General features: G+C 41.7%; 1 protein-coding gene and 1 pseudogene across 2 annotated transcripts in view; both read right to left on the reverse strand.

Annotated features, from left to right (window-relative positions):
- The window catches only part of far1 (fatty acyl CoA reductase 1), a 29,359-nt gene extending 11,734 nt beyond the window's left edge, over nt 1-17,625 (reverse strand). The window contains exons 1-6 of one of the 2 annotated variants that reach the window (XM_085464761.1): nt 17,500-17,625; nt 6,088-6,189; nt 4,820-4,936; nt 3,998-4,173; nt 2,119-2,298; nt 279-456 (exon numbers count right to left, since the gene is read on the reverse strand). In XM_085464761.1, the coding sequence (XP_085320887.1) occupies nt 279-456; nt 2,119-2,298; nt 3,998-4,173; nt 4,820-4,936; nt 6,088-6,159 (723 nt within the window). In that variant the 5' untranslated portion in view covers nt 6,160-6,189; nt 17,500-17,625. The remainder of the gene's footprint in view (nt 1-278; nt 457-2,118; nt 2,299-3,997; nt 4,174-4,819; nt 4,937-6,087; nt 6,190-17,499) is intronic. The other variant, XM_085464760.1, reaches the window with a different exon arrangement.
- Nucleotides 17,626-23,598: 5,973 nt separating this feature from the next.
- On the reverse strand, nt 23,599-25,555 carry LOC146706561 (E3 ubiquitin-protein ligase CBL pseudogene; annotated as a pseudogene).
- Nucleotides 25,556-26,997: the final 1,442 nt, after the last annotated feature.

The following is a 26,997-nucleotide window of genomic DNA, read 5'->3' on the forward strand; positions in this document are numbered from 1 at the left end:
TAACAAAAGCAATGAAAATATTAAAGCTGAAATATAACTTTCAGGCAGATGTTCAACTGACTTAATAAAAAAAATAAATCAATCACACTGCTGCTTAAACTTTAGGAGAATTCCCACAATTGTGCTTGGCAAAAAGGAGAGGTGAAGAAGACCAAATTTGGGGGGGAACAAATCCAAATAATATATAAAAGACACGATTATGCATTGTTCTTTACCAATTTAAGGTTCTACAGTAATAATGAAAACGCAGCGTAACACCAGCATCTGGAATTACTCACTGGGAAGGGCTCTTTCCAGCTGGCTCCAACTATGGAGGGTCTGACAATGCCTACGTTGAGGTCTCCAGCCTCCTGCTGCACCATATATTCGGCCAGAGATTTGGTGAAGGTGTAAGTGTTGGGATGTTCTCCAATTAGCTTGGGAGTCAGTGTAGATACCAGATCGTCATCCATCCAGCTGGACCGAGAGAGACAGAGAGAGATTAGCCCTGTATTTGCTTCATTTAATTTTATGACCTGCAGGGCTTTCCAGTCTGAAGTAAACAGAAATATTGCTCATTCTCCAGTACTAATCACTGTGTGGGTGACTGCCCCAACAATATTTAAACCCAGAGAATATCCAAAAAGCAATGGCACATTCCCCTCAACACTTTGCAATACGTAGGTATTGTAGGTTGTCACATCTGTCACTAGCACTACTGCTGCTGTTCAGAAAAACTCTCTTCAAGTGTTAGGAAGCCACACCTCCAGGGGAGCCTTACTCACACAAAAAAATCAAACCAGCTGTAATTACAGGACAAAAGTATAACAGCCAAAACAATATTCATGTCCTTCTTTTCACTTTATTTTCCTTTAGACTTAGAATTCACCAACTGCTTAAACCCGTTTGTGTAAAATGTCATCGTCTCTCCCACGCTCTCATTACACACAACATTTCACTAACAAACACACCAGGGGAAAGGGCAAACAAGTAGTAATGAGCTACATTAAGCTCAAATTAAAGCCAAACCAACAGCGTTCACTCATCAAAGATTACTCTAAAACTACAATGAACAAAGAAGGGATTTTGGGACGGCCGTCAACACCAAAAACATCCAAAAATCTCTACAATGTGGAATTCAGAAAGTTGTAGGCATCTCAAAATGGCAACTTCCATATTTTTGCTTTTTTTAATAAAAAAAATAATAAATAAATGGACATGTATACATATCCATTTTTTATATACAGTCTATAGATAATGCGTGTAAAGAGAATAACTGCTGTTTGATGCACAAGTTCATTAAATGGACCAAAATACCTCATTTCATTACCAGTGCCCACAGTTTTATTAATTTATTCAGTCTGCAGAAAGTCTGCTAAGCAATACAATTTGCTCTTTTGGACTGTTCTCAAGCGTGAGAGAAAAAGAAAAGGAAAAAAGTCTCCAACAGACCAGGTGGGAAAAGAGTTTAACCCTCTCTTCCATGCAAACCACATGTGATTACACTCCTAAAAATGTGCTCAGAACAAAGAAATGCAAACACGAACAACACAGTTGTCATGATTACATAACTGGAACAAGGTAAAAAGAGAAACCTGAAGAGCGAATTACGTGTGCCAACAATGCCCATCTGCTCCACCTTCCATATAAAATCCAGAGTTGGGCAAAAGGAAAAATTATATTCCAGCTCATTAGGTCGTTTCACTCATCACTATTCAACCGCTACACAACAACCTCGAGCAACTCTGCCCATCCAGAAGATCAGTGTGTACTGTACACAACAAACTCTGCATGCCGTCTCTTTGCACACGCACTCAAACGTTCACTGAACAGCTCTGTACATAAAATCCCCCAGAATCATAGCACTAATCTCTACTCCACAGACTTTACTAATCTATCTTGAGCCATTTACTGTAAAGCCAGAGTTAAGCTGAAGTGCTTCGCTTTATTTCACTGGCATTAATCTTGAAATGCACTTCCTACTTGCTTTTAAATCCATCAAAGTCTGGGAAAAAAAAAAAAAAAAAACTATTAAACTTAATGCTGCCATTTAGCAATGACTGCTACGTCCTCATATCTGCACACGTGAAGCAGACATTTGGTGTCAGTGCTGTTTGATCACATTCCAGATCAGCTTACTCCAGAGTATCGATGAGTTTTCGGTAGTCTACGGAGGGAGAGTAGACAACTTCCTCGATGAGCTCTCGGTTACAGTTGGCATAGGCTGTGGAGATGTGAATAAAAACCTCCAGGTGCTTCATCCTGTGAGCCAGGGCCAGCATCATCTGAGTGGCCAGGACATTCAGCTGCACTGCATCCCTGAGTGAAAGAGGGTAAAAGACAGGATAGTACATGTCAGGAAAGCAAGACGTGATTGCAGCTCCACCTAAAAATGCTTACTTCCGTTTTGATTACATAAGGTTCACATATCTGTCGTCGCAAAACACAGAAGTATCATTTAAGCTTCCACAAACAAAAGTTCCTTATCAAATGTTTACCTGACTCCTAGTCTGACTCAAAATCTACACTACACTGATGTGCACAATTTCCTGCTTGCACACTGCCCGAAAACTTTGAACAAGAACACAAATGTCCACAATACTAATTATAAACAACATCCAATTCCACCCATTTAGCACAAATAATTTCCTCCAAGCATAATGTACCATCTCCAAAAGGCTGCAAGAGTTAAATCTCAAAGCAGCTCCAGGCGTGCCCTTTGCATGCCGGGTCAGGTGTCATCAGTCTGTGTGGTTCAAAACAACAGTGGGCAGTCCGTCAACATTGCTGTTTTTTTCTCGTGCCGCACCAAGCAAACACTGACTCCATCACCATTCATTTGAATAAATAACAGCTATTTTTAAAAAAGGCAGTAGATCGCACACACTAAGGTGCTGCCCTTTACCAGGCTCACAGAATTTAATAAGAAGAAACTAAGCTTTTAGGAGAAGCTAAAAGCAGCAAGTTTTAGGCAAAGAACGAAGGAAGGTGCAAGGTCAGAATATAAATGAGCAAAGCTACAATCAGGAGCCCCAAACATAAGACCATACAGCTTAAAACTAATATAGAAATTTAACCCTTTAAGACCTACCATAGAACCAAGTCCGCCAGAGCTTATATTATATTTTTACATGCTGTAGTGCCATTTTTGGGAGCATTTCAAGTTGCTATACATCAATACAACCATTATAGCCCAAATTTTAATAATATGGATGCATTAAGTGCATAGCAATTACATAAATTGCAAAAAAGTGCAATAAACTACAAAAGAAATTGAAAATAGTTTGTTTTTTTTAACATATATTTCTAGTTAGAGAAATTTAAGAGGTTTATCCCTCAAAATTGTAACTACAAAAAAGTTAAAAATAGTTTCCCACCACAGGAAATTTATTTTGAGTGTCTTCACAGTTTTATTTTTGAAATACACAAATTTTTATATACTGCAGGAAAAACGAAAATAAATATTATAATGCAAATATGCAAAAAAGCAGCATATGCATCAAAATAAACTATTTCCAGCAGTGCAATATGAGTCCTAAGCATCCCAGAAACGACACAGAAAGTCATAAAGTCAAACATAACTTTTAAAAACACCAGTACAGGCTCATGAGGCCCTGATGGTAAAAAACTACATTTCCGCGAAAATTACGTCACTTCCGGTTTCAGGCAGGTAATAGCGGACATGCGAAAGTTCGCTCTGACGTCTATTCCAACGTAGGAAGTGTTATGAACAGCTGATCGGATCGGCAAAGCGTGTTTCTGGAATATTATGTTTTTGTTCCTGCAAGCGCTTTTTATGCAGTTTTTGCAAAGCTTTATGTGGAAGGAAACCGTGACCTAGGACAAGCTGATGGCACAAGATGTAAGTACAACTTCTCCGGTTTCATATGCAAAAAAAAATTATTGCGCTAGCTTACGTGGTTGCAGTGCTACCGGGATTTAAAAATAGTTATGCAAAACAGAGCGTGCCCGCTCCGACTAGTTTTAAAGGGTTAAAAAGAGGAAAAAAATAACTCACTTGAGTGGCTCACTAAAGCGGACAGTGGCAGCACAGTGGAAGACGATGTCAATGTTTTCAGCAAGGATGCTCTGGTCCGCTTTACTCAGATTCAGCTCCGGTTGTGTGAGGTCAGAGTTCACTGCAATGATCTTCTCTGCAAAGTCCGGCTGATCTTGTTGCAATTTTTCAAACAGCTAAAATAGTGAAAAAAGTAAAGTCAGTACGACATGGAAATTACAGAAGACCATAACCAAATACAGATGACTGTCATGCTGTAGAAGACCCCTTTTTTTTGACCTAGTCACAATTTAGGATGAAGAGTCGTCACTTCTCAGACCAGCCTGTTTTTCCTTGTTTTTAAACATTGCATTTGGCATCAAACTGGAAAACTGTTCCCAAAGAATGTGGTAGTATCACGGTGTGGGGGGTTTCTGCACAATCTTTATCAGAAGCTGCTTCACCAACATGTTGCTGCTTGTCACTCTGCAAAATTGGCTGAAACTAAAATAATGACACTGCGATCCCAGAGCCTGATCTGAACCCCACTGAGACTCTGAAGATGACCGAGGACAAATTTTGGCACACGCAAGCCACTACAGTCTCCAAACTGTGGAAGTGATGAAGTAAGAGGGGAGAAAAAGACCAAACTAGAGCAAAATGAGAAACTGCTGGACTTTGCAAAAGTGCAAAGGTAGTCCATCCAGAGGGTGTTTGTTGTCAATGTGGCAAAAATATGCAGTATAACATTTCTGTGCGCCATTTTTGTTCCACCTGCCAGCTACAGAAGAGCCTCAAAACCATTCATCACATCACACCATCCTCTCTTTGCCCATTACTCACCTTGCTGTTGACGATTTCGGAGATGCGGGCTTTAGGGCTTTGACCAGCTTTCGATCTGACCAGCACATAGACTGATCTGACTTCTGGACAGGACCTCAGCAGCTTCTCCAGCAGCACCTTCAATAACAAGCAAGCAAAATGACTCAGTTTGGACTGAGATTGTTACAACTGGTCAGTCCTGCTAAATCTTCACAAAAGACAAACTGATACAGAACAAAAAAGTTTTTTTAGCTTCTCTCTTGTTTCAAAGAGGTTGCATATTTTATTAGGCAAAGATTTTGCACAAGAGTCCTCCTTATACAACTCCCACTTATGTGCGCTTGGTACTGGCACAAGGAGTACACTAGCTTGTGAACACAGTGAGGCTGACTTCGTGTCCCATCCCCATCTCAAACTGGGGTCTGTCACATGCAAGTTGAATGTGTTAACCACTACATGGTGGTTGACTAAGAGGCCTTCTGACTCTCCTCTAACAGCTTAAGTAAAGTGGAAGTAAGAAATTCAGGACATGACTCTTATCATCACCATGACTGCTATACAGTCACAAACCAAAAGCAGCTTAGAAATTGAATCCAATAAGCCCTAACAAACCAAAAAACTCAAACACTGTATATCATTCCAAACATATATATACACTACTAATGTGCAACATTTTTATTAACCATATAAAAACACAGTGATAATAAAAAGATCACATTCGAAAACGCTGAAAGATGTTTGAAGTTGGAACTTGAGATTTGCAATGCATTATGGGTTGAGTAATCATTTTCCTCTTGCCAAAAATTAGTTCTGTACACATTCTTGCACTTTTGCCTTCTTCCGGTTCCCTTTATTTTGAGGACCCAAATCAAATATTTTTGACTCACAGCTGCTCGGCTTGGTTTGACGCTTAAATCTTTTATATAAAAGTTGCGATGCGTCACTGGAGGAAATTAATGAGAAACTCACTTCTGGAACCAGAGCCTTTTAAAATGAGTGGTCACTGCTGAGCTCTATATTGCAAAATAGTAGCTGACAATAGAATTCGATGTGTTTGCATCATCACAAAACTGCAACACTGCAGTTCACTGGATGGCTGCAGTTGTGCAGAGACGTTCCAGCTGATGGAGAGTCATCGTGTGTGCCACTTCACTTTAACATACAACTCAAGTCAAGTGTGTGTAACATGCTTCAGACTGGAAACTCTCCAGATAGCCACTTTAAAGATTACCAAAGTTCATATTGCTGGGCTCAGCCCTGCTGCTAGATGATGAAAACCACAACTGTACCTTGCCCATGAAGCCGGTCGCTCCGGAGATCAGCACGTTTTTTCCTGCATAGTATTCTGGGATGTTCACCATGATGTCTGCAGTCTCTCAATACCACACGACCTGCACAGACAAGATAAGAAAAAGATGAGTAAAATAAAATAAAGCTGTGTTACAAGGACAGTGAAGTCCTACACAGACTCACATTTGAGGAACTTCAAGGTTGCCAAACCTGTTTTGTGCAAAATTTTAAATCAGCCTGTAACATCCGCTTCCTTCTGAAAACACACCACACCAGGAAATGCTGCAAACATGAAAGTGATTCTGCACTTTAAAATCTAACTTCATTTTAAAGTCTCCAACATAGCAATGTGTAAAGTTTTTAAACATGCCTGTGCTTTTCTAAACTGGTTTGAAGTAGGTTTAGCTGGAGAACGGCAGCTGTAACTGAACCAGTCTGTATCCACAGCTTGACTGGGAGGGTTTCCCAGTTATTTTAGTATGTTTTGATTATTTAATGCTAAAAATAAGAACATGGTGGCTTCATCAATTATACAACTCTTTAAAGTAGAGACCAATTAAATGGTTTTCTTACTATAAATCAAAAGGAAGTAGTTGGACCTGGACAATTTTATATATTAGGAAAACAAAAGTCCAAAGCGCACAACTTTGCTGTCCTTGAAAGACCTCCAAATATGCAAATATAACTTTAACAAGCTGAATAATTTCCATGAAGTATAGGAATAGTATTGTTTATTTTTAGAATAGTGCTGTAATACCACTAACAAGGATTTCCCCAAGAACATAATGGTTCACAGTGAGTTTCTGACAAAATAATGAATTGATAACTGCATGTTATTTTATGTATTTACTCATTTTTTAAATGCACCAAATTATTAAATGATAATCCAAATATGAAACAAGTGTTCTGTGGCCTGGCTTATAAAACACAAACGCACACAAAATCAAATCAGCTGTCGATTGCAGCTCTAAACCCAAGTCTGCAAACACTGCAGTAGACAAAGCACTTTGATGTGTGTCAACTTTATCAGTCGCATTATTGGCTTTTATGAAGAATGACACCGTCCAGCTGATAGCTGGCCACTAGGATAGATATTTCACATAATCATTAACGCAGGTGGTTTTCTCCCGTCGGCTGACTGGAGCCGATTATTGTACGGCACCGTTACAGAAATCCAAATCCTTCTCCAGTTTTACTATTAGGGTGTTGTACTGCTAGAACTTTATACCGTGCAGCGTGTCTGAAAGTGGCTTTCAGAACAAACTGCATTATTGTGAATATAATTCATATGATTTTATTTATTATGAAGCATTTTTAGTTGTGTGCATCGGTCTGCCTGTGTGATAACACACAGTAGCTGGCTTTAAATGAGATCAGAAGGTCAACACCGCAAGCTTCCCTAATTTCCACTGGGAAAATGATATATTTAGAGTGATGATAGGTCCATTCAACCAATAAACACACAAAATATAAGAAACTAATGTTTGGAAAGCTATTACAATTTTCTATTAGACTTATGTATACTCTAAGCCATTCATCCATCCTTACAGGAACAACAACCATGCAAATCGTTATCATGGTCTGCTCGTACTGACTTTATCTTTTATCCTTTCCTCTGAGCAGTTTCCGCCAGATCCAGAGTTATTTCTTTGCATTAAATGGCTTTCTAAAATTATTACAAAAATACACATAGCTGCAAATATAAACTGCAGGTTTCAGATTATCTCAGGTTGTTTAACCACTGTAGATTAAAGTGTATAAAGTTTTAAAAAAAGGGGGTAAACTAAGATTCCATGTTAGCTATCCAGCTCTTTTGTTCACATTGACAGTGTTAAAGGGCGATTCCGTGGTCATTCATGTTTGCATTTTGGCGCTATCGCCACTAGGGATGGGTATCGTTTAGGTTTTATCCGATACCAGTACCAAACTGGTACTTTTGAAACGGTGCTGGTGCTTAAACGGTGCTCGAACCGGTGCTTAAAGAATGGAGAACACAAAATTGGTCCAAAAACCATGTCCAGCTGTTTTTAGTAAAAAGATAACGATGTTAGACTTTTCTGCAGCTATGGGGCATATATGGTATCACTCTTGGCTGGAAGCAGTGCTTAATCAATGGAAAAAACAAACTTTGTCCAAAAACCTCTCATGTTTAGCTGTTTTCCACTTTTTCTTTGGTCATTTTAGCCTTTTTGGCCAGGATGAAGGGAGTATCTGCCATCAAACAAGAAGACAGCCGCATGTAACTACGACGGTGTTTGCTAGTTCACCTTACATGCATTAATTTAATAACGTGGTTAGCCTACTCAACGTAAATTACACACGAACAACATTAAGCTACTCGCCCAGAGAAGAACGGCTGCTGCCATCATCATCCGTCATCATTTCTGCTACACTGGCAGGGCTAGGGGCCAGGACTCTACTCTTCGGGTTCTTGGGGGATGTTGCTAACTCCGGGTCCGATAACAGGCACCACACCCGCAGTAGATGTGCCCGGTGTGAGGTCTCGCAGCAAGCTATCAAATACGGCGCATTTCTCAGCTTTTAACAAAATGCTATACGTCGCCATATGTTTAATCAGATTCGAGGTGTTACCTCCTTTGCACAGTATCACAGTATCACCTTAAAGCACTTGTTGCAGGCTGCTGAGTTTGCATATTTTGCTGTGAAGTACAGCCAGACTTTGACCGCTTCGGGCATTTTTAATCTGTAGCTCTGCTCTAAAAGAACATACGTACCTGGGCCCGCCTACTACGCTCGCAAAGGTAAAATGATTGGCTGGAATCCAAATTGTATGACATCTAAGGGAAATTTTTTTTAAAAAGCACCGAAATGTGCGCTGCTTTTCGGTCTGGTTACTACCGTTTACCCATCCCTAATCTACTGGTACCCATCCCTAATCGCCACACACGTAGTTACAGTTAAACTGGTTATTCAGGTTTGCACTGTCAGACTAGGACGGGGGTGGGCAACATCCTCCTCTATCTCGGTGTTGCCCGAGGAGAAATTGTAGCTCTACACTCTCCTATCTTAGTTTCCTTTCAGTTGTTATATAAAAGGTTTAAATTATACTCCAAGCATCTGGTAAACATTACAGATCGCTTTACAGGAGTCTCATTTCTAAACCAGATGGCTGGTTGCTTGAGAAAACAGCACATCACGACATGCAGCATAAACTGATTTATTACTTGAAAACTAGACACCAAGTCAAGGGCTACATTGACACCTTATTTTCATTGTCAGCTGGTGGAAAAATCCTGGTGGGCACAACGCTCACTGAATGCAAAGAGCCACTGCCACCAGCCTGAAGACTTAAACTGTCAGTGAATTCTGCTGCGATGCAGAGTAATAGCTCATACACAGCAGATGATTAAAAATATCAAACAAACATTAACTCTGGACACTGATTGCATAACTTTTGCTAACACGGTACTGCAGCTGCTGGGCTCTGGAGCTCATATGGACTGATGTGAGGAACAACTCCCCAGGTCCCACTGCTGTAGACGCTCTGTGGATCCCTGGCCAGTGCTGCAGATGCACAGTTTGCTGCATCACATCTTGTGCCAAGTGCCAAGCTCCAGCTGTACATCTGTCTGATCCCTGCTGCAACTAGGACCAAGTTTCACTGTGTGAGCGCAAAACAGCACTCACACCAGAAAGAGATTATAAAAGATCTTTATTATAAATATCTATATTATAAAAACAGATATTTTAGTCTGATATAGCTTGTGGGTTATACTGGGCCTGAGACTGACCTTATTAAAAACATCACACAATGCCCATAATGTGACTGGCCTCCAAACTCAACTGAAAGGGGAGAGAAAGACTAGCTTAGACTAAACGCTGACAGGAAGCATGGTTCAAAAACTAGTTCTGTCAGGACCAATTTGGTCAAAAGTATTGTTACTGCATCTGCAATCATTTCTATAGCATGGTATTGCTCTGACCCCAAGTGATAAGTGGAAAGCTGAAAGGGGCATTCACACCATGTAACGTCCATGAAATTCAGCAGCTTGAAGCAATAACAGGGAAAATACGTTTTAATAACAGTAAAATACAAAAAAAACCAAACTAGGATTTAAACATGCAAGAATAAGAAATTTATTCCTTACTAATACGTTATTAGTAAGGAAAACTGTACAGAATATTAAAAATGCCACATTGAAAGGCCCACTAATGGGAGTAAATGACAACACTATTTGACATGAACCGAGCTTGATTATCTATTGTAGTGACCAACTGTCAGGGTAAGGCAAGCGGGAGCACATTAAGTCAGAAATAGCATGAAATGGAGAAGCTGGGGAAATTTGCCAACGGGATACACAAAAGGGTCTCAGCTGAGCCATCAGCTGATGTTACAATCAGCCTATCAGGACTTCGTGAACTCCATGAACTTTCAGAACCAAGGTTAAATTAAATTTTCGGTTTCAATATGGAAAATTGAAGCCGCTTGTCTCTTATCTTCTATTCAGCAAACCCAAACATCAGGTGTAGTTTATTAAACCTTTAGTCTGCACTCTAGACTATTATTCTCCCACCGTCTCAAACTCTACGTAAGATTTTATTGATAAGGTTATCCGATCATTCCCACGATGAATCTTACGATACGGAAAACACAAGCAGAAGAGGCACCGTCGCTTTGTGTGCATTTCTGTCATTTATCTACTTTTAGGATCCGTCTTCTTTCTGAGCTGATCCACAAGGTTCCAAATATGCAAGTGGGCTGTGCTCTTGCTGAGCAGTTTAACAATTTGCACAAACTTCAGTTTACACATTAATATTAAGAAAAAAAAAATTAGCTTAAACATGTTTCAAGGAAGAAAACCAAAACAAAAAACACCCACAAAAGCTGTCAATGCATGAGGTCATTTGGGGAGGAAGTTGGGCTCGAGAGGCTGGAGCGTGTGCACGATGTCCGTGACACACCTAAACCCACTGGCAGTAAAAGTGGATGACACAAATGTGAAGCTATTTGACCGGCCAGCTACTGTTGTCATCTTTCACTTGTTGCTGACAGTAGTTGGCTTACCCCACAAAGCTAAGTCTGCCTTTTGAAGAAAACGAGCACCAGAATGTCAAGTTATTTAAAATGGTCACAGAACAGCCAACTGCTGGCTTCCTACGCCAGATTTCTTTTTTCTGTTTTGGAGAGGGTCAAAGTATCAAGTATCTGCATCAAGTTAAGAACACACATATCTGTGAGAGGATTATTTTGGATCAAAAGAGCAGAGGTAATGGGGACAACATAACTGCAGGTGTCCAGCAGAACAAACTCTTCAAACTCACACTGCAGAGCAACTTCGAAAACAGCAGTGTCACAGCTAAACTAAGGAGGACGTACATATGCTTAAACTGGATTATCATATGAATTAAAGTGTGTGTAAAATGTATTACATAACACTAAGATGGGTCAAACCAGTGGCCAGAAAAACAAAGTACCAGCTAAAGAACAGGAGCCAACAGGATCAGTATTCAATCATGCAAAGGTTATACAGGCCACAGAGTTTAGAAAGTCAGGAGGTGTGTCAGCCTACTCATCCTGGCATTTAAACCACAAACATGCAAGACAATTATTCACATCACGCTGCTGTGTTATGGTGCTTTAATAACCAAGACTAGAACAACAAGCCAGCTGTATTAAACCCCCAGGTGCCTTCTGCAAGCATTTATTAATTCTGCTGTAGCTGTAGATTTGCCCCTTGTTTGTGTCTGTGTGCGAATAACCATCCTTCTAGTTTTTCTTGCTTTGTGTTTAGGGCCCTTGAAGGATCTGCAACATAAAAACTAAAGAGTGTTTAAGTGCCTGAGTAAAACCAAGTGATTTTACAAACCAGTAAATGTGGGCTATTCCACATTTAACTGTAAATGGTCAATGCAAAGCACCTCCTGAAAGATGAACACAAATGACCATGCTGATCATTGAATCGATCACTCATGTAGTGCAATCTGCAGCTAGTTACTGCACTCACTGATTCACTACATGCCTAAATTATCATTTGAATTTAGCAGTATATCCAGCAGCCAGTTTTTGTATACATTTTGCATGGTAGCCGACAGTTTGTAGGAGGGGGGGGGGGGATTAAAAAATTTTTATGTCGAAGTCTGACCTTCAAAGCACCTTCAAACTCTAAAGTCAACCAGCACAGACTAACCACTCAAAGCAGCAGTTGGCAAAGAAGTCGATTGTTGAGTGTGGTGGAGTGTAGCTTCACTTCCTCGTGAAACATAACCTGACAGCCGGTAAAACAGGTCATTGTTGTGTGGAGTTCTCTCACCAATGCTGGTGACGCCAACACTTTGAAGAGTTTCATATTACAAAGTCAGGTGACTGTTGTTTTGGTGCTATACAAATAAAACTACATAGAACATGTTCTATATGCCACATAAATATAAAACAATGATTCTTGTAAGTGGCTTAAGTCCTTGCTGCTACTAATAGGTCCTGTCTGCTTGGGGGCATGCCTGCCACCGTCCACTGCAAGTAAAGGGCAAACCACACGGGCCTAGGCACTGCTCAGTGACCACCTGCCAGTGGTTGTCTCATATTCTGGTTTGCTTTGCACTTTTGTAAGTGTTTTCAGAAGAGTCAGAATCAACAATCACAAGGTTTATGGTGCTCTTTGTGAGCGATTCCACCTAGCATTAGACACCAACCTCCAGCAACCACTCCCCAAGTGGTTGAGGAGTAATTGAGGTGTAATTTTACAGTCACTTTTTGGCATCCAACCTGTTGGTTTCTCAAAAATAAAGACGCAAATCCCCATCCACTATACTAAAACTGTCATTTTTTTTTTTTTTTAATTTTATTTCTTTTTTAGTTCACCCAGCTCTATTGAAAAAACATTATCAAAGTGGCAGTATAGAATGATAGACCAAAATATAGACAAATACCAGCATGTGCCCACTTATAAATGGTATTTATAAGGATAAAAACCCCACCAGAGCCTACCTGGAAGCACTGCATGCCTCTTTTGGCCAATATATCCAGGGTTGGAGGAGGACAAACTTTTTTGGCTAATAGCAAGAATTGCTGTGAAGCTGCTTCACAGGCAGGAATCTAGTAATGCTCATGTTTCCTTGTGGTGCCTGGTCTATGATTATAGAGATGAGATAATTGAGAAAAACAAACAAGATGTGATTGTGAAGAAAAACGGGAGTGCAGGGGAGAGAGGGGAGGCATGTCTCTTAGCCTGACCAAAAAACAAACAAACAAAAAAGGATCATGCATGCATTAACCCCTTTAAAGCTGCAGAGAAAGTGTGCACATCACAGGAAAAAAAAAAAAAAAGACCCTGGAACAAAAGACTGTAAAAGCTTTCTCTCCCCGAACATATCTAGCATCCCACATACAGCTGCCCTTGAAAACTCATCAGCCTACACTGAAATACTCCCTCAAATCGTGTGTCTTCATGTGAATGAACAGAAAGCTCTGTCCCTGGATGTAGCCTTGCAGGGCCTGCTAAGGCGTTTGATCAAATGTTTGTGAAAGAGCTACTGAAGCCTACAGGCAGGCAGGCAGACAGCAAGTTGATCCCTGATGCTTCACTCTAAATAATTGATCAAATGCATTATAATGCCCCAACTGGGCACCTGTGGCTGAGGTTTAATTGTTTACAGACAGAGGAAGTCTAAGCTTTTGACAAATGCTCTCAGAGGAACAATCCACACCTGACTGATGTGAAACCCCACCTAATACCAAACAAGTGGGAGAGCGATAGATCTTTGAATTAAATGATAAAGCGTTACAGACACTAAAATGTATATATTCACAACACTAATCTAACCAAACTCAAAGATATTAGAGATGATAATAATAAAAATGTCATGATATGAAATGGTAATTCACTTTATTCATGCTTGAATCCTTAAAGATCCTTGCTTTAAATTTAATGAGAAAATCCTTTAGCGTTGCGATGGGTAGCCAACAAACGCTATAGTTTAATACATGTTTCACACGTTTGATCATGCTTTTATTGAAAGTGTGTTGACTGTATTATCTTTGGGTTTGTAACAGCCTCTGAGGCACAGAAAAAGGCAATTAAAAAGATGGTAACAATAGCTGGTAGGTTGTTGGGAATTGGATTACCAAGCTTAAAAAGCATTTATAAAGCAGCAAGGCAAATAATATTGTGATTGATGGGAGGCTTAATCCTCAGGCCATCAAATTTCTTAACAAATGAAACACGTAATTTGTCCAATTGGTTCTGGTTAAAATTATCCATGCGATGCAATGATAGTCAAAGTATTTGTATATTGTGTGCTTTCTGTCTTATGTTGATGTGATGCAATCAAATATCCAGACGAGGACAGATCTACCTACATTACACTGGGCTTAAGTTATTGAGTTTTGCTTTAGGATGCTGTAATGCAAGTCTGTGGCAACTACAAAACTTAACTGGTACAAAGAGAAGACAACACTTCGCTCCCGTTTAAGCTCAGCTGCACTGGTAAAGTTAAAAATTGTGTTTTCAACGCTCTGTGCATCAGACTATATAGCACTTATATTACAAGTCTGTTAACTTTGTATTATGACTAAAGGTCACTGAGGTAATCACCCAAAGAGTCCTTTGTGTGTCTTTTCTCTCTTATTCTCCATTTGTGGAATTTTTCATATATTTGTTCTCCTTTTGTAATGTTAACATTTTCTTTGTAATTTATTCATTTAATTCTGATTAGAGATTCTCTTTTTCCATTTCAGTTGCACTTGATTTCCCTGTAACTGTTCTATTTACCACATTTTATGTAGATTTTGCGGTTCAATTTTGTTTCACACACTTAAACGTTAATACATTTGTTTCAAACGGAAAGTACTTTCAGTTAGCTCTCATTTTTGAATGTGCTAAATAAAATTTAGAGTAATACATTTAAATTAATTCAATTGAATTCATTTATATAACACCAAATAACAGCAAGAGTTGCCTCAAGGCACTTTATATTGTAAGGTAGTTCCAACAATAATACAGAGAAAACCCCAACCATCACAGGATCACCTATGAGCACGCACTTGGCAACAGGGGGAAGGAAGAATTCCCCTTTAACAGGAAAAAACCTCCAGCAGAACCAGGCTCAGGGGGTGGGGTGGGGCATCTATTGTGACTGGTTAGTGGTGAGGGGAGGAAGACAGAACAAAAGTCACACTGTAGAAGAGAGCCAGAGAATAATAACTAATGATTAAATGCAGTGTGGTGTATAAACACTGTGAGCAAAAAGATGCAAATTAAAGAAAAGAAAGTGCATCATGGGAAGCCCCCAGAGGCCTAAGCCTTCTGCAACTTATCTAAGGGACGGTCATCTGATCCAGCCCTATGATCTTTATCAAAAAAGGAAAGTTAAAAAGCTAATCTTAAAAACAGAGGGTTTCTGAATGGCCTGAAAGCTGATGCTCCCTCTTCTTGAAAGTAGTAATGAGTGAAGACTTAAGATTTAAGTAGGATACTTCCCCACACTAAAGACAGAATCATAAACTGATGCAAAAAGTAACAAAACAAACACACATCTCATGTGCAAAACATCTTCGGTGAGGACCCCCCCATTCCCCGGAGTCTCCAGGCTTAAGCGAAACCTGGACACATGCAATTCATAGCCTGGTGTTTGCAGAAGACAACTGAAATAAAAACAATATCTCAGGCCAGTGTGACGACAACTTTAATCCTGTGCGTACATTTTTTAAAGCCCTTTACAACATCTTGAAAGCACCAGTTTAACGTCCAGTCTTCCGATTAGTTAACTGGTTTATGTGTTTGCATTTCTGACTGCATGTTTTTACACTTGAAGATGGACAACTGGGGTTAACATCGTTTTATTACATGGACAACATTTCTGGTGCTCCTTGGCAGTGCATTTTTCCTTAGCTAGCCAACAAATGAGCAACCACAAACAAACAAACAAACAAAAAAAAAAAAGAAAAAAAAAAAAAGAAAGAAAGAGGATAGCTGGCTTCCCCTTTTGAAAAAGAGAAGTAAAACAAAGGCAAGTAAAGATTTAGCAGAAGTTTGTTTGCTAACAAACATACTTGATTTTATGATGTTGCACAAGTTATCTTGCAAGAGGGTGAGACTGCAGAGATGCTGAATGAAGCTTAACTGATAGAAACCCATTTTGTTTTTTCCATCTGACTTTTTGATTGTGTAGTAGCATCAATATCTCCAACTGACACCATCCTGGTCCCGTTTTTAAATGAAGATTCTACTAAATGTGCTTAATTGCAACTTTCAGTGATTTATACTGAACACAGATGTTGCGATAAAGAGGTTTGCCTTGCCATTTTGTTGCTGCTAGGCAGGTTTTTTAAGAATGTGTTCGTAGAGGTAGTGCAACTACCGGGGGGGGAATCATGAATCACTTGCTCGCTCTCTGGGGAGGCCAACAAGCATGCGTTGACTTAAAGTCCTGCAGGTGCAAATGCCAACAACGTGCTTATTCCAGTCAAAATCAACTTCCTGCCTGTAATTGTTGACAAAGCACAGCCATCTATGTACTAGCATTGCAGGTTAACTTAGTTTCAAACTAAGTATGCCAACCAAGTGGGAACAGAGCCAAATCCTAGAGCACTTAATAAACATTTTACACATTTGTGTGTTAATCATTGAGAGACAAACCTCTTCTGAAAGTTTATATTTGTAGGAGACCTCAGAAATATCTCTGAGGGGAAAAAATTCAATAAACCCTCTGATGATTGCAACAATTCCATTTTCTTTCAGTCAGCATGTCACCATAATCATCGTGATGAAGTAATTCTTTGAGATTTTACCTAAGCCAGTGTGTGTAATTAGAAAAAGCGTGAAAGAGGAGGGGGAATAAAAAAAGGCAGACTCCATTAGGTAGAGTGAGCAGTGGAGCCCGTGATTCTCATTACACACAGCTGCCTCAAATCATTATCACGGTCACCACTCACTCTCCATTTCCACAGTAGGCGACGATTAAACAGACCACGCAGACTAATGTTTGGCTGTGACTGCCTTTAATGTGATTAGTAGCAGAATCTGCGAGGAAATTAGAAGGTGTGCGCCTCAGCTAGAGCCTCGCCACAAATTAAGAGTCTCCTGTGCTGCTGAAGTAGTTCCCCCTTCCTCGTTTAAGTAGTAAAAACGAGGAAGAGTGGCCACCCCACAAGGAATGCTGCACGAGTTTCGCGGTGGCTGGCTGCCACGTTTGTGCGCGATGTGCGAGAAATGCCAGCAGAGTCGCAGCTGGTCCTCATATCTGCGTAATTTGTTGGAGTTGCGCTACAGAAGCCTCGAGCCACCCCTCCCTTCTCTGTGTCGCATCTCTGCCTACACGTTGACAGCCTGTCGCACGGGCACTTGAAGCTCTGAACCCCCGCTTACAGTTACAGGAGCACGAGCATACACGGACAGAGACGCACACAGGGGCGCGCGCGTGTCTCCACAAGGCGATTTGAAGCGTGTACGTACCAGAAATGTCGGCGCTTTTCCTCCCGGCGTGAAAACTTAGGAGAGAGTGTTGAAGTGAGGCGGGAAGCGAAAAGTAGCGAGTACCGCTACGAAAGACTGAGTGGAGCCCCAGCAGGAAGCCAGCGGAATAAATGAACCCCGTGACGTCAGGGACAGCGGTCTCGCGCACAGATAGGAAGAAGATGAGGTCTCACTCCTACCTGTTTCAACTACTCGGCCTACGGAGACACGAAAAGACTTTCGACTGAGACTTTTCTCCTAATTATGACTTACTATCGTTTAATTATGAGACAGAGGTCATTATTACCTGAGGCAAAACCTGCAAGGCTTTCTAAGCCTTAAATCATCAATTTATTAGGACATCACGTTCACAGTAACACTTTCGTAGAAACTGGAAGTATCCTCGTGGTACGTTAGATGAAGAAAAATGGCAGTAGCTAGGACTAAATAAGTTTTCTGTGCAAAACCTTTTGTTGTTTCAGCACCGTTGGTGTGAAACCACTTCATCAAATTTGCATCTTTAACATAGCAAAAGTGGGCGGAGTAAGCATCAAACAGTTCACCCTGAAAAGCATGGGCTGAGGAAAAGGAGACACAATCAGGTCATAACATTTTTGTAACTAGCGCATTTCTCAGGCGTGGGCAGTTAATTTCCCCAAGGGGCCTCGTGAGAAACTGGGACTGTTGTGGAGGGCTGCATCAAAACACAGAGCCCAGTTCAGCTCATATTAATGTTATCCTCCTTACTGTATGAGCTCATTGCTGAGGCCCTCCACAGCAGTCCTATTTCTCATCTGGCCCCTTGGGAAAATTAGTTCCTTGATAGAAACTGAAATATGATGTACTGCTGCAACAAAAACGGCAAAAGTGTGCAATCATATTTCTATTTTTGGAAATGGGTTTAATTGGTCCCATTCACTGAACCAGTGATGAGGTGGATAGGATGGTTTTAAAAGGATTAGATAATTAAAAAAAAAAAAAGTGGCATGTAGATGGGTGGTTCCCAGACTGCAAACACTATACTAGCTACATGTAGTTACATGTCTCCACTCTGGGTCACATGGCACACCTAACAAAGGCAGGTACTTTGAAATTCCTCACCCTGCCCAGTGAGGAAGGAAGCAGGGCCATTAAAAAGCCATGGAAGTTGTTCTAAAAGTGAGGAAAAGTAACATTATGCTGTCGTAGGCTGTCGATTTCATCGAGCCTCTTATTCCTAATGTAAATGCAAAACTCACACCAGTGTATAAGTACACTGCTCAGAAAATTAAAAGAATGCTCTGAAAACACATCAGATCACAACTGGATAAAGAAAAAAAAATTATTCTGCATATCTATACTGATATGTACTGGGTAATGTGATATGAATGAAAGGATACCACATCGTTTGATGGAAAAGAAAATGATCAGCCTATAAAGGGCTGAAATCAAAGAGAAAAAATGATGTGGCAGGCTAATCCATTTTGCCAAAATTTTATAGTAGCAGCTAAAAATGGTACTCAATAGATTGTATGTCCCCCAGGTGTTTGTATGCATGTGTGACAATGTCAGGGCATGCTTCTAATGAGACGATAGATGATGTCCTGGGGATCCTCTCCCAGATCTGGACCAGCATCACTGAACTCTTGGACAGTCTGAGGTGCGACCTGGTGGGGTTGGATACTACGAAACATATTGTTCCAGAGTGTTCTGTTGGATTTAGGACAGGCGTCTGAGGGCCACTCAGTGGTAGTAATTCCTTCATCCTCCAGGACTTGTGTGTATACTCTGGACTGGACGGTGGTCTGTCTGATGTGCAGTGCAGGAGTCTGTACTGTCTCCATTCCTGTTCACCCTGTAAACCTCAGACTTTCAGTACAACGCCTGGTCATGCCAACTAACGAGATAATATGACAAAGTGTTGGAGTGCTTGGAAGTATTAGTGATGAGCATAAGAAAGAATACAGAGCATTAGTAGGTAATTTGTGGAGTGGCCTGAAAGGAATCATCTGGTTATGTGTGTGAATAAGAACAGAAACGATGACTGACTTCAACAGGAAGAGGACAGCTCTATGACCCGTGTCTATCCTGACACAGGATGCTGATGTAATGTTTGAGTACAAGCACTGGGGCCTCCACATTAACAACTGACTGAACTGCAACACCAACACAGATACTGTGTATTTCCTATGAAGCTGAGAGTCTTGTGTGTGTGCAGTAAAATTGAGATTTTCCATTAGTCATGTATGCAGAGTGCAGTGTGCTGGAGCTGGTGACACTGTGGACTCTCATCTCTCTCCCTCTTTTCTCCTCTTAAAGCAGACAGTTTTCTGAAACTTTTAAAGCTCTGCAGAAAGACTTGAGAACTGTTGCGCAGCACCACTTAAAAAAATTACTCCTTGGAAGCACAATATGAAAAAAAGAGGGATGTCTTGAGACATTTGGACACTAACCTCTGTCATATGTGGTCATTGTTAAATAATACACCAATCATCAGATAGCTTTATATTTCTAAATATAAAAATTTGGTGAATCTGATCAAACAGATTTTAAGTAAAAGAGAAATGCAAACAAGTTTCGCAACTTTTCCCTAAACAAAATGTACAAAAATGGGCTGATATCAGACAGAGTAGCCATCTGAATACACTTTGACTTTTATACTTCGACCAAGGAAACAAGAAAGGAGGACGAAACAGTAAAATATGCCACTGTGTTACCTGATTTTTGTGTTTTTCTTTTACATAAATAAATGTGCACTGTAAATGATTGCAGAGAAGGCACAAATCAGTGCACAAGGAAAACAAATATCATCAGAATTCAGGAAATGAAGTGTTTGAAGGTCAAAGTTTCCTGGGGAACATCCAAAAGCTACGCTCATTCTTCCCTATTCTGCCTGCACGCTGCAGAGAAAACAGGTTAGCTTAGTTGTATCTACTGAAACCCAGAGCTAAACTAGCACTCTTACGCTGAAATAATACAAAATGGCCCCATGTTAAGTTAACAAGGACATAATAGTAGATCATCAGAAGCAAGAGACTGTGCTTTTGTTTAGCTGGGTGGACAATTAGTTTAACAGAGACTTGTTTCATTCTGGATGAATACTGAAAGAGTAGTGTTCCAGCTCCAATATTACTCATAGACTACATTATTAAAGATATACCTTGTATACTTATAGTACAAAAATTAGAAGCTAAATGTACAGAATCACAGGCAGCAGGCTCCAGATGCAAGAGCAGGGCATGAGCAGTCCTAACGAAAGAGAAGGATCTGAAATTTTTTTCCATACTTTACACAATATAAGCCAAGAGTTTACAGAAAGGCTTACATCTGCAATATCCATATTCATGAAAGAATCAAAATCTAAGTAGAACATATGGGAGTCTGGTGTGTATGTGTGGAGAGGTTTGGAGATATCACATTTATTTGTGGAAAAACACGGGCTCTTAATGTGGAAATCAAAGAAAGAAAAAAAATCAGCATCAGTCCACGGTATGATCATGTGGGGATCAGCCTCTTAGCATTTTCCCAGTGTGGGTGGTTTGGTGGGTGCATGTGTGTGAAAGAGTGTTATGTGCTGCCAAACACAAAGCAGGCAACATTTCGCCCTCTAGTGTTCACGGCTGTGTTTGGACTTGATTCCAACGTGCAAATAACTGAGTGCTGCTCAATGAAAAGTACATAGATAGATGAGAAAAGGTCACAAAGTATTAAGGTACTTGTGATTTTTTGGGATTTTTTAAACTTAAATATTTGGATTCTCTTTGTATTACATAGTGTTATAGTGTAAACATATACAAAACATATAGCATAAATGCATGCATGTGCAATAAAACTAGCAGACCTAAAACCCCTGATTATTTTAACAAACATATAACCATTTACTTGTTTGATATCACTAAACAATATGTATACTTCACGCTTATTTACATATCTGAACGTGTATATCAAACACACAGTTGTTGTATTCACATTTCGGCATGGTGATGCTGCTAATCCATTTTTATGCCACTGTCATTGCACAAAACAGGTGTTTCTCTGTTCTTTTGTGTTACACTGGTATCTCTCTTTTGAATACAATTACACAGTGCTTTATATTTGAATTTGCAACCCATGTAGATGAGCTAAAGTTAGAGGGCGGGACAACAATTGGATCAAAGCAGGTATATCTTTAGTATCATATGTAGCAGTTTTTACTCTTTCTCTGTTATGACAAAAATCTGTAATCATAGAGCCAGTTTCATGTATGAGGGGACAGGGTTCAAGATGTGCTTGAAAATCATGTTCAGATCTTTTTAAATTACTGACTTCATACACTTAATTACTTTTGGATCAAATGGTGATTCCCCCTTGGAACTGTAGCTAATAAATCTTGAACAACAGTTACTTTTACTGGAAGTTAAAAACTAGGATGAAGCGATGACTTCAGAATTGAGCTATACGTGGCGCCGACTCTTAGCTCAATTACTTTAGATTCATAGAGATATTATCTTATCGTTAACTGTATTACTGTGCCAACACAGTATATTGCTGCCAAACAGACCTATCAGATCTGCTGAGGTACGTGTCCCTGTAGCATGAAGCTACATTTCTGAGAAAGTGTATGCTAGGCTGAGGCTTCCATGGGTGGGCAATTCATTCTCCAAAGGGGCCACATGAGACACTAGGACTGTTGTGGAGGGCTGCACCAATACGCTGAACTTAGTTCTGCTCATTATTGCTTAGGCTATGCTGTAGTGTATAGAGTTAAGATGAAGCTTTCTATTTCTACGCAGTGTTACTGAGCCATGACTTCATGTTGTAGCTATGAACTGTCACCAGGGGACAGTATCAGACAATATTTCCAGCCACCTGTTTCTGTTTTTATTGGCTCTAGCTTAGCTCTTGCCCCAGAGAAAACAGAAGTCGTAGCATATGTAATACTCTGATAAATATCAGTGGTATTTATTTTGTTTTCATGAGAATAAGTTAAAGAGAAAATAATTGTTCATGGTGAGGTTAAGAGTGGTATAAATATGTGATATAAATGTTTGTATTAAAATGCATAAATCGTGTGTGAAAAAATCAGTTATGTTAAAAAAACATAATTTCATGGAATGTGAATGTCTGTTAAAAGAGAGGAGGTGTAACTTGTCTTATATGCTACGTCACGAGAGGTCATGACTTGCAGATGACTTCCGGGGGAAAGAGACTCGGGAGGAAGAGAGGAGAAAAAGGAGGATTACTAAAATGGCATAGACGAAGCACGGACTTCGGGACTGCTTATGTCACCAAAGTTGTTCGGCAACAACATATCACCCGTCTGCGGACTTCCCGGTAATCATTCGGAGCGTTTGAGCCGGGCTTCCCGTATCTTTTGTGCTTGGCTAAGCACGAGGCACGTTTGGCTACGTTGGCTAGCTGGAGCTAGGCTAACGCCACGGTCCTGGCTAACGGAGATTCCGCCGGAGCGAAGAGACGGAGTTTGAGAGTTGTCTCGGGAGAGAGTCGCTAACCGTGGATGATTTGCTGCTATCTAAGGAACCGGAGATTCGTTGCTCGCTGCCGCGAGTGGAGACGGTTGCTACCACAACGAGCGAGTTATTCATCGGAGGAGGTGGAGACATCACGGATACTCGGAGGTATTGTTGTTATTATTAAGATCTCCAACTAAAGCGCGCCAACAACAAAAATAAACTAAGAGTGCACTCTGGGGAAAGAATAACATTGGACAGGTTAAGGGAAAAAATACTAAAATCTATCCCCCGGGGGTTTATTGTATGTTTTGTATATGTGTTTTTTTCATGAAGAAAAAAAGGGTTGGATGTGAATTTCCTGCAATTGTTTAATACATTTTCTAACCCTGAGATCCTGTGTTGGGTTTATTGCATGGTGTCTTATCATTTGAGTATTCACATGTATTAGCCTTAATCGGTTAAGTGTATTTCCTTAGCCTCCGCTTGTCTGTGTAGACACGAGAATCATATGAACCTTAGACTGATATTTATTTTTCGAGATGTATCTTTTATCACAGAATGTTTAAGTAGAGTCAAGACTGCACCCGAGGGCATAAGGGGGGAGTCTTGTCACACGAGCCGGTGGTAAAAGTGTTACATTTTTGGGGGCTCGTCCGGGATCGCCGCCTGCTACAAACATACTGGGATCTACTGCAGAGTCTATGTTGAGATTGCTGAAGGCTGCAGAAGGGCCGCCGATATCTGACAAGGCTCTTCTGGCGGGGGCAGGAGGGACCACTGGTCTGGGAAAGTCATACTCGTAAACATCCTCCACACTGGCCTCCTCCTTTTTGTCCTGCGGAACAGCTGAATGCTGAGGATGGTAGCTCAGAGTTCTGCGTCGTCTCCGACAAGCCGGCCTGGGCCTGGATGTTACACATGGATTCGTAATCCTGGGGGTCCTCAGAGTCTCTGTCCCCCACCTCACTGCCGGAAGGTCTGAGCATGTTTGTTGATCTGCCGGTATTTCTAACAACCCAAGATCTATATTTTTCCCTTAAAGACAGCGCCATATAGCCCTGTTGTGGTGGGGCCTTCGTTGCAGGGCGTGGCACCATGTAGTTTGCTGCCCAGGCTGGCTGGTCCAGGGTGGAGGGGAGGGGTCTCCTTTCGAGTCTGGATTCCTGGCCGACCAGGGAGGGGCGCTCCGGTGGGGGAGGAGGGGGAGGCTCTCTCAGTGCTGGAGGCAGAGGTAGAGGCTTGTCCCTGTGAGTGGCTACCATTTTGACTGTGGCTCCCTGACTCAGTGCACTATGGGAGGTGGAGGACCTCTGCTGTAAGAGGTCCAGTCGCAGAGGCAGCTGAGACACTGGAGACGGAGGGCGCTCCACTTTGGTGCAGGCCAGCCTGATCATGACAAGTTGCTGGTCTTCCAGCCGATCATCCTTTTCCTCTTCCTTGCCTGCGGCTTCTGCTCTGCTCGACCCCTGGAAACCAGCAAAGGAAGCCCCAGTGGCCTTCGGGTGAAAGGGGTCCACTACAATAGGCTCTGTGCCTTTAATCTCACATCGGCTAAACGGGCAGCCCTGACCCTCCGATTCCTGAGTAACTTTGATGTGGTCCTGTGGAGACGGTTCACACAACCCTGTAAGGTCTGGGTTCCGTACACGGCCATCTGGGAAAAGATAGAATCCCTCTCTGTATCCATCAATGAGTGCTTGGAAGAGTGGTTTGTTATGCGGGATGGTCTGCAGGATGTTCCCATCATCTGTCACATAGCCAATTACCCACTGGCCCAGCCGAGTGCAGCTCAGCCTGAAGATATAGCTGCCAGGTATGCGGATGAACCTGTGCAGTCGAGCCTTCATCTCATCATAGGTTAAGAAGGCTATATAACCAGGGTGTGTAACAGCCAGGCTGTTCCAGTTCCTTAGAAGAGATGACCATGGCTGAAAGAGCCTTGTAAAGATGTCAAACTCGAAGACGGAGATGTAGTCGTTACAGGTGAGGTCGATAGTGGATTTGAGCGCCATGGCCTCCAGACCTGAGCTAATAGGGTGAAACTCATGAAGAGCCTGCCGAAATGTCCTCCATGGCACTATGGTCTTGTCCCCGAATGACCTTCTCCAGAATTCAGCAGCATCAGCTTTGGTAATCCTGAAGTTGTCGCCCTGAAATAGGCCATTGGGGAAGATGGCTTTTAACTCCGCTAGCATGTGACTGAAGATCAGAGATAGCTTGGTACGGTTTTGCCTGGGCTGGGAGTTCTCCTCGTACATCCTCTTCTTGGCCTCCTTAAAAAGACTCATGGTCTGCTTCGTCTTGTTCGTCAAGTTGTCGATGACCACGCGGAAATACTCGTTCTCGCCGAGGATCTCTATTTTGCCCTCATACCTGGACAGAATGGTGCGTAAATGCTGGTAGGTATTCGGCAAAAGATCCGGGATGTAGGGCAGATTGCTCTTCAACGCCACCTTGGGGTTCTCGCACAGATGCACCACCTTATCCATGAGTTTCCAGCATTTTTCCACCATTTTCTTGTCAACCACTGCGGGCTGGTGAGGCTGGAGAGCTTGCTGGTGAGGCTGAAAGGCGTCCTTCATCAAGCCGATGAGACCGGCGCCCCTTCTCGGATTTCCGGCCATTAATTCGGTTGGTGACAGGGGGTTAGCCCGGGGCTCTTCTGGGGGTGGGTGGCTGACAACCTGACAAAACTGACATTTATCCAGTGACAGCTTCAGTCCTTCGTCCTTTAGACGGTCAAGCACCTTCAGCAACCGGATCTCATGCTCCTCAAGCGTGGCTCCAAACACAATGAGATCGTCGAGATAGACCAACACCTCAAGCAAGTTCATGTCTCCAACAGTTTGTTCCATTACCCGCTGAAATGTAGCGGGAGCCCCTGTCACTCCCTGTGGCATTCTTTCAAATTGGAAGAATCCAGCCGGGCAAATGAAAGCTGTCTTTTCCTTGTCGGAGTCTGCCATGGGCACTTGATAGTATCCACTCCGAAGGTCAAGCACACTGAACCACTTGCTTCCACTGAGACATGCCAAAGCATCTTCAATTCTTGGCACCGTGTATTGGTCGGGAGTGGTGCAGCGGTTTAGGGTCCGAAAATCCACACACATCCTTATTTTCCCATTCTTCTTTCTCACGACCACAATGGGTGAGGCATAAGGACTGCGTGACTCTGTAATAACACCAGCAGTTTTTAGCTGCGCTAGATGCTGTCTCAATGCCTCTACGTCAGCAGGTGGCAACCGACGAGACCTCTCCCGAAATGGTTTGTCCTCTGTGGTTTTAATAGTGTGCTGGGTGCTCTTACTGCATCCGACATCAAACTCATGCAGAGAGAAAACTTCACTCGTTATGCTCAAGCTTTTCCAACAAAAGACCAGAGAGCCTCTACGGTTGCAAAGGTGTTGCTGGAGAAGTATTTCGTTCATTACGGACTGCCACGGAGGATGCACAGTGATCAGGGCAGAGATTTTGAAAGTCGTCTTGTTCATGAAGTGTTGAGTTCGCTTGGAGTTGAAAAGTCAAGAACGACGCCCTATCATCCTCAAGGAGACCCTCAACCCGAGAGATTTAATAGGACGTTGTTGGACATGTTGGGGACCCTGGAACCGAACAGAAAGAAAAAATGGAGTCAGCACGTCGTTCATTTGGTTCATGCTTATAATTGCACTCCAAATGAAGCTACAGGTTTCTCTCCTTATTTCCTTATGTTTGGGCGTGAAGCTAGGTTACCTCTGGATTTGTGTTTCGAGACTTCTAGTGATGGCACACCACAGAAAACTTACCTCAAGTACGTTTCTGACCTGAGGAAGGAGTTGAAGGCTGCCTATGAACTAGCAGAGTCCGTCGCGGCCAAACAGAATGAGAACAATAAGCAGCGGTATGACAAAAGAATCAGGTTCGCACAGTTGTTACCTGGAGACAGAGTCTTGCTACGAAACCTCGGGTTACAGGGGAAGCATAAACTGGCCGATCGCTGGGCGTCAAAACCATATGTTGTGGAAAGCAAGATGCCGAACCTACCAGTGTTCCGGTTGAAACCTGAAGATGGTGATGGACCAATCAA

Source organism: Copadichromis virginalis, linkage group LG7 (assembly GCF_057382275.1).
Source record: "Copadichromis virginalis isolate Kocher_CV1m ecotype Utaka linkage group LG7, C_Virginalis_male_GT1.1, whole genome shotgun sequence".
Classification (NCBI taxonomy): Eukaryota; Metazoa; Chordata; class Actinopteri; order Cichliformes; family Cichlidae; genus Copadichromis; species Copadichromis virginalis.